The sequence below is a fragment of the Dama dama genome, chromosome 4 (assembly GCF_033118175.1).
Source record: "Dama dama isolate Ldn47 chromosome 4, ASM3311817v1, whole genome shotgun sequence".
NCBI classification, from domain to species: Eukaryota; Metazoa; Chordata; class Mammalia; order Artiodactyla; family Cervidae; genus Dama; species Dama dama.
In genome coordinates this window covers 55,307,913-55,315,787 of record NC_083684.1, presented here as the reverse complement: position 1 = coordinate 55,315,787, position 7,875 = coordinate 55,307,913, and the positions used below count along the sequence as shown (strand labels likewise).

At 50.2% G+C, this 7,875-nt stretch overlaps 1 protein-coding gene across 1 annotated transcript; it reads left to right on the top strand.

The window, feature by feature from the left end:
- Positions 1-1,742: 1,742 nt before the first annotated feature.
- Positions 1,743-7,435, top strand: DMAC2 (distal membrane arm assembly component 2). Its single transcript, XM_061139382.1, has 6 exons — positions 1,743-1,947; positions 3,288-3,484; positions 4,644-4,724; positions 5,503-5,639; positions 5,744-5,906; positions 6,262-7,435. Exons 1-6 carry the CDS (start codon positions 1,918-1,920, stop codon positions 6,440-6,442), a joined length of 789 nt encoding a protein of 262 aa, XP_060995365.1. The 5' UTR covers positions 1,743-1,917; the 3' UTR covers positions 6,443-7,435.
- Positions 7,436-7,875: the final 440 nt, after the last annotated feature.

The window sequence follows — 7,875 nt, the reverse complement described above, 5'->3', positions numbered from 1 at the left end:
TGGGACCCAGAATGAGAAATGAGAAGCCCAAGGATGGAAAGCAGAGTAGCCCACGCTCTCCACGACTAGAGAAAGCCCACCCTCAGCAACGAAGACCCAGTACAGCCAAAAATAAATAAATATTTTTAAAAATAATAATTAAAAAATAAAGATATGGAGTTTCTCAGCTCATCTTTTTCTGTTCTAAGGAAGCATTAACAGTTAGTTAGATCTAGAGAAACAGGAAAGCTCACAGGGACTATGAGTGCAGTCAGAGAGAAGGGAGGTACTCCAACAGCCCTCTCTTAAGGAAAAGGCTGCCAGGTCCCATTTTAAGGCCCATTGGAAAGGGAGGTCCAACAGACTGCTAAAGCCAAGAAGAGTAATAAGTGTGTGCTCCTTTAAGAAGTGTTATTTTAAAAAGTGGGGAAAAGACCTAATGTCTCCAAAGAAGACATACAGATGGCTAACAAACACATGAAAAGATGCTCAACATCACTCATTATTAGAGAAATGCAAATCAAAAACCACAACGAGATATCACCTCACACGAGTCAGAATGGCCATTATCAAAAAGTCTACAAACAATAAATGCTGGAGAGGGTGTGGAGAAAAGGAAATGCTCTTGCACTGTTGGTGGGAATGTAAGTTGATACAGCCACTGTAGAAGACAGTATGGTGATTCCTTTAAAAACTATAAATAAAACCACCATGTGACCCAGCAATCTCACTCCAAGGCAAATACCCTGAGGAAACCAGGGTTGAAAAAAACACATGTATCCCATTGTTCATTGCAGCACTATTTACAATAGCTAGAACATGGAAGCAACCTAGATGCCCATCGACAGATGAATGGATAAAGAAGTTGTACGCATACACAATAGAATATTACTCGGCCATAAAAAGAACAAATTTGAGTCAGTTCTGATGAGGTGGATGAACCTAGAACCTATTATACTGAGTGAAGTGAGTCAGAAAGTGAAAGATAAATACCATATTCTAACGCACATATACGGAATCTAGAAGAACGGTTCTGAAGAACTTATTTACAGGGCAACAATGGAGAAACAGACATAGAAAACAGACTTATGAAAAAAAAAAAAAAAAGAAAACAGACTTATGGAAATGGGGAGGGGGAGGAGAGGGTGAGATGTATGGAAAGAGTAACATGTAGATTTATATTACCATGTGTAAAATAGATAGCCAACGGGGAATTTGCTATATGACTCAGGAAACTCAAACAGGGTCTCTGTATCAACCCAGAAGGATGGGATGGGGAGGGAGATTTGAGGGAGGTTCAAAAGGGAGGGGATACATATATACCTATGGCTGATTCATGTTAAGGTTTGACAGCAGACAACAAAATTCTGTAAAGCAATTAACCTTCAGTAAAAAGTAAATTTAAAAAAATGTTATTTGCTCAGTCATGTTCAACTCTTAGGGACTCCGTGGACGGTAGAAGACAATAGCCCTCTAGGCTCCTCTGTTATGGAATTCTCCAGGCAAGAAAACTGGAATGGGTTGTCATCCCCTTCTCCAGGGCATCTCGCCGACCCAGGGATCAACCCCGAGTTTCCTGCATTGCAGGCGGATCCTTAATTGTCTGAGCCACCACGGAAGCCCTTTAAGAGGAGGGCTGGAAAACGGAGGGGGCGTGGTCATAAGAGACCTGGTGGGTTGGATAAGATGAGCCCCTTCCGGTTACATAGTCCTAGCAAGATGGCGGTGCCCAGGGCGGTAGGTGACCGAAGCTTTTAGAGCCCTCTAAGTGTCCGCTCTGCTGTCTCTGCCTTCAGGACCTCTCTCGGCGCCCAGCGGACAAGGAGCGGGAAGGAGCAGGGGGCCTCTCCCGCTAAGCCTCGCTCTGGGCGCGGAGACGTGTGGTCCTCGGGGGCTGGAGGATCGGTGCGGGTCACCGGCAGCGAAGGAGAGAAACCAATGGGGAAGCAGGGCGTGCCGACTGAGAAAGTGCGCCAGACCAATCAGAGGGAGGGATCCGACGGGCGCTGGGCGTCTAGGGGCGGACGACAGTGGGACTTGCAAAGGATGAGGGTTTGGAAGAAATTGGCAGAAAAACTGAGGTTTGAGGTCCAAGAGTAGGAGACCAAAGGTGAGGGAAACTCATGGAATAGTTAGGAATTTTGATGGAGAACCCAAGAGGTGAATTTGGGAATTCCAAGGGAAAAGATCTAGGGGAAATTAAGGGGAGAATTTGCAATATTGTGGAAACAATTTGGGAAGAATTCGGCAAAATCAAGGAATGGACCTAGGAAAATTAAAGTAAGGTTGGGAGCTTAAAAGGAATTTTAAGGGAAAATAAGGATGTGGGCAAAACTATTGGGAGAATTTGGTTAAAGCAAAAAGAGAAACTGAGGCACTTTAAGAGAAAACTTTGGTGGGGTGGAACTTGAAGACAGTTTGGGAGCTTCGAGAGGTAAGTTAAGGATGGTTTGGAGAGAAATTAAGATTATATTTGGGAGCTTCCCTGGTAGCTCAGTGGTAAAGCACCCTAGACTCCATTTCTCAGCAACAGGCGAAGCCACAGCATCAGAAGCCTGCACACTGGAATGGAAGAGTAGCCCCCCATCACAGCAACTAGAGAAAGTCTGCGCAGCAATAAAGACTCAGCATAGCCAAAAAAAAAAGTTACATTTAGGAGAAAGGAATGCCTTATTTAGGAAAACTCTGCTGGGAAGCGGATAAAATTAAGGAGAGAATTTGTAGTACATTAAGAGTTCAGATAATAGAGGTTTGGTGAGAGACTAAGGGCTTGGAGGAAGTTAGGGGGAGAATTTAGGAAAACCAGAAGACCCTTGGGCCAAATCAAAGATAATTTTTTTTGGCAGCGCTAGGTCTTGGTTGCTGCGTGCAAGCTTTCTCCAGCTGTGACAGGCAGGGGCTACTTTAGCTGTGGTGCCCGGGCTTCTCACTGAGGTGGCTTGTCTTGCTGCAGAGAACAGGCTCTAGGTCAAGTGGGCTCAGTAGTTGTGGCACGTGGGCTTAGTTGCTCCACAGCATGTGGGATCTTCCCAGACCAGGGGTCGAACTCACGTCCCCTGCATTGGCAAGGAGATTCTTAATCACTGGACCACTAGGGAAGTCCCAAAGAGAATTTAAGATTGATTAAAGGAAAAAACTTGGGGAAAGCCTGGGGAAATTTTGCAGATTCCAAAGAACTGGAAGTTCTTAGAAGAGAAATGAGCAGGGAAATGTTGAAAAGGGAAGATTTGGGAGCAAAACCAAGGGAATCTGGCTGTGTGTCTCGAAGGAAGCCCTATGCTCAGCTCCTCCTCCCCTCTTCTCCCCAGTCCCTGAGGCTAGTGGCCCCAGTATGGAACAGGGGTACCAGCGGCATCCGTGGCCTGAGCAAGGCAGTGGACCCGGAGGGCAGTCAGAGGAAGGGGAGGACGCTGCTCCAATTCCTGACTGACCGCTTCTATGATGTGGAGGCTGTGAGGGAGTACCTTCTCCGGAAGCAGGTGTTGAAGGTGCAAAAGAAAAATCGGTGAGAACCCCTGGCCTGCCCAGCCCTGCTATCCAGGCCTCCCTGGTCTGCCCACCCTGCCCTTGCCACTCCAGGAAGCCCTAGGGCTTCCAAATGTGAGCCTTGCCCAGGTGCCTCTTCATTTCCAGCCCACATGCTTATGAAACCCTCTAACTCATAGAGGCAATCCGTTGCCTACTATATCCTCTTGGAAGTCTAGCTGGCACGTCAGACCTCACATGGCTAACAGCACACTTTGGTTTCCCCCTAAAACAGCCTTCTCACCCCCAGGCCTTCCCCATCCCGGTCAGTGGCACCATTGCCCATCCGTTGTTCAGACCACATTCTAAGGAGTTATCCCTGATTCCTGTCTTTGCTTCCCTTCCCTCCACATCCAGTCCATCAGTGTCACCTTCTGCCTGTAGCCTGGTCGGAGCCCTTTTATTTTATGCTTGGATGACTGCAGTCGTCTCCTATCTGGTCACCTTTTGCCCCCTGTTATAGCCTATACAGCAGCCAGAGGACTCTTCAGAAAGGAAGATGGATAACATTACCATTTTGCTTAAAACCCTCTTATGGTTTCCGACTGCAAACTAGAATAAAAGCCAAATTCCAAGGCCGAAAATCTGGCCCTTTACTGAGCTTTGAGACCTCTACTTGGGACACCCACTCACCTCTGCCAGCCTGGCATCCTTATTGCCGTTTGTTCATCTTAATTCGAGCCTCTGAGCCTTTGCAACTGGCTTTTCCCTTGGCCTGGCAGACTCTGACCCTGACCTTTGCAATCCCTCTCTCATTCAACTCTCAAGTTTCACCTCCTCCAACACGAAAACCAAATCACTCACCTCCATCCCCCATCCCGACCCGAGCCACTCCTAGTCTGTTCCCTTAGTATTAACTTCATCACGGAATTGATACTTGGAGATTTGTTCTTAACTTGCCGGTTATCTGTTTCCCCTGTGAAATAACTCTGCAAGAGCAGGAACAATGATCCTCCTTGATCACCACTGTCCCCCAGTGCCCAGCACTTCAGAGGCCCTCAGTAAATATTTGCCATCTGGTTCAGTCTGCCTGCCCATCTCAATCCCGTGCTGTGGACTGTGACCCTCTCAGCAGCACCAGGGCCTGGCAAGGGGTGTGGTGCTCCAAGGCTCACCCTCGGCTACTCTTCTCCCCGCAGGTCTGTCACCTACATCAAGGAGCGATACGGCCCCTACATCGCAGGGGCCTATTTCGTCTTGAAGCAGGGAGGCTCAGTCAAGTATGACGGCAAAGGTGTCAGAATGGGGGTGGGGTCGGGTGGGGAGGCGGGAGAGCTGCTTTCTAAACCTGGGGCTCCTCCGTCAGACAGGCTCATGTCAGTCTGACTGGCTTCCGTGCACACCCTGGTCTCTGGCCCCTCCTGGCCGTGTGGCTGGGGACTTGTTCCTGAGCTTCAGTTTTGTCATCTGTAACACGGGATGGTGGTCGTGTCTAACCTACAAGGTGTGCGGTAAAGATTCAGAGACACTTTGCAGTCTGGACACTTGTCATGGGCCACAGGCCAACACAGCATGCGTGCTCGGTCAGCACTAGTGTGTCTTTTCTTTCTTCCTTCCCCCTCCTCCTCCTGTTGTTTTTCCCCTTTATTTTCCTTCTGTTTTTAAAACACAGTTCACATAGGCTTCATCTAGCCTTCCTCTTGGTTCCGATTAAGATTTCACTTGTTTTAAGTACTTCATCCAGCACCCTGCTTAGAAATAGTGTACCTGTCTGTAAATATCTCAACATTCACCCATCTCTAAGGATTCTTGTCTCATAGCTCTTTTTTCTCATGTTAATATCCATAATCTCTTCGACCCTCAGCTTCCAGGTATGTAAAATTGGCCAAACACTCCATCTTTGATGAGGTTGTCAGGGGGCCCAATGAGACCAGACATGTAAAGCCCTTAGCGCGGGGCCTGGTGTATAGTGAGCGCACCAGTTTCTCTGATACCGTGCTAGGAGTTATTAGGAGGTTGGAAGGTTTCGGGACCCTGCTGACACGCCCTCTCTCCCAGGTTTCGGGACAGGGAGTGGATGCGGGCGGATGAGCGTGGCCTCTCCTCCCTTGAGTTCCGGAAGCTCCAGGAGGTGCCCCTGGAGGCAGTGGATGCCAGTGGCTGTGCCATCAACTACCAAGGCCTGGACAACCTCTGTGAGTGGGGTGGGGCGGGAGGAGGTGGAGACGGGCCAGGCGCTGCCCGTTTGTGGTGGGCTTCAGACGGGCCCTGAGTGCCATCCACCCTCTGCCCCCTGCAGTGGCCCTGAAGGAGCTCCAGTCCCTGTCACTGCGACGCTGTCCCCACCTGGATGACTGGTGTCTCGGCCGCCTCTACCAGCTGGCCGACTCGCTGCAGGAGCTCTCGCTGGCCGGCTGCCCCCGCATCTCTGAACGGGGCCTCGCCTGCCTCCACCACCTCCAGTGAGAGGCTGGGCCCCAGACCAAGGGAGGGCAGTCCCCCATCCCTGCCTCCTGGACAGATCTAGAGCTGGTGGTGGGTCAGCATAGATGAGCTGTGCAGTGAACCTCTGGGAGGGTGGGAGGACTCTTAGTCTTCCTGTCTTTTTGTATTGATGAAATTACAAGATATTTACACTGTTGTGGGACAGCAGGAGCCAGAGGTGTGCAGATCCACACAGTGGATCTCATGTACTTGAGCAAAGATTTTATTAGAAAGCTGGGGGTCAGCGTGGGGGCAGGTACACCCCCCACACTCTGTGTGTGTACACACACGCCATCCTTATATGTGACCCCCCTGCATCTTGCCTCCTCTCAGGAACCTCCGCAGGCTGGATATCTCCGACCTTCCTGCCGTGTCCAACCCGGGCCTCACTCAGATCCTGGTGGAGGAGATGCTGCCCCACTGTGAGGTTCTGGGGGCTGACTGGGCACAGGGCCTCAAGGTGGGGCCAGAGGAGCAGTCCCAGGATGCAGCCGGCAGCCCCATCCCTGCCTAGCCTTCGGCTCCTCCCCGTCGAGCTGGGTCTTGGCCAGGCTCTGCTGAGAGCCCAACAGCTCATCCTCTTTGTTAGGCTCATTCAACCCCGGGGGTCGGGCTGGGGTGAGGGGAGGAGAGCCTGAGGCTGGGACATTTGTTCTCTGCCGGGGTGCTCTGGCTGGCTGCAGCCAGCCTGAAGCTTACAGCTCCTGTCAGCTTGTCAGGTAGCCCTCTCCACATGCTTCTCTCCTTCCCAGTTTCAGGAGCCCCCTTCTCCAGCCTGGGGGAGGTAAGGGCCTCTGGCTGCAAGTAGCCCCAGGGAGCTGCACTCTTCCTTGTGCTTGCCCCGCACCGTGCCCACTTCTCTGGCAAGAAACTTCTCTTGACTTGTCAGAAGAGTCTTGTCGGATTATCCCACTTGCATATGCTCCTGTTCCCTGCCAGGGGGCACTGCTGGCATTCTACAGGGCAGGTTCTTCCCTATGTAGGACGACTCGGCTCACCGCGGGCTGCAGCATCCCTCGTCCATACCCACTGCATGCGGGGAGTTCCACAGTGTTCCCCTTACTGAGTTATTGATGCTCAGCTCCAAATTCAACTTTGTTTGCTCTGTGAAAATTGATCTGGGCCTTAGAAATATTCTCCAGTATAACTGGCCTGATAAGGTTTGCCAGTAGAGGGCGCCCGAGAGATGTTCCTCAAGGGAGGGAAGGCTTTTTTGCTTTCTGGCTTTGCTCAGGGGTCCTTGCTCAGCTGCCCTGCAGCGCATGGTGGTGCAGGGCTCTCCGCATCTGCTGAGGTGAATCAGGTGGTCAGCAGCTTCCCCTGGCGCCCTCCACCCCCCACTCTGCAGAGGACAGCCTCCACTGAGGTGTCTGAATGTCTCTCCACCACACCCCTGAAGGTGGATTTCCGCTAACTCCCAGGGCCCCTTACCAGTGAATCCCCTTCTTACTTCACTTTGCTGTTAAAGTCATGGATTCTCTATATTAAACTTTCCCTGTTCAAATTACTGTGTGGCTTTTCTCTATAGACTGGATCCAGACTGATAAGAGCCTTGGCATCTGGAGTGTTCCCAGAGATAAATTCACAAAGACAGGATTTGGGGGTTGGTTTGTTTCCGGCCTTTGGCTTAATTGCACTACTGAGCTCTTTGGCAATGGGAAATGAGACATTAGAAATCCATGGCCTAAATATCATCAACAGGATGAATGAATAATGATGCCTTTGGCTTGAGTCCACTGCTGAGCTCCTTGGCAGTAGGAGATGAAACATTAGAAATCCATGACCTAGATGCCATCAACAAGATGAATGGATAACAAAGATGTAGGGGGTATATGTGATACATGGTGGAATACTACTCAGCCATGAAAAAGAAGTAATGCCATTTGCAACAGCATGTATCGACTGGGAGATTATCATATTAAGTGAAGTAAGTCTGAGAGAAAAATA

Excerpts from the sequence above, each read along its gene's own strand:
- DMAC2 (XM_061139382.1), top strand. The coding sequence starts at position 1,918 with ATGGGGAAGCAGGGCGTGCCGACTGAGAAA. Across the intron at positions 4,725-5,502 it reads AAGCAGGGAGGCTCAGTCAA|GTTTCGGGACAGGGAGTGGA; the intron begins GTATGACGGCAA and ends CCTCTCTCCCAG. Across the intron at positions 5,907-6,261 it reads GCCTGCCTCCACCACCTCCA|GAACCTCCGCAGGCTGGATA; the intron begins GTGAGAGGCTGG and ends GCCTCCTCTCAG.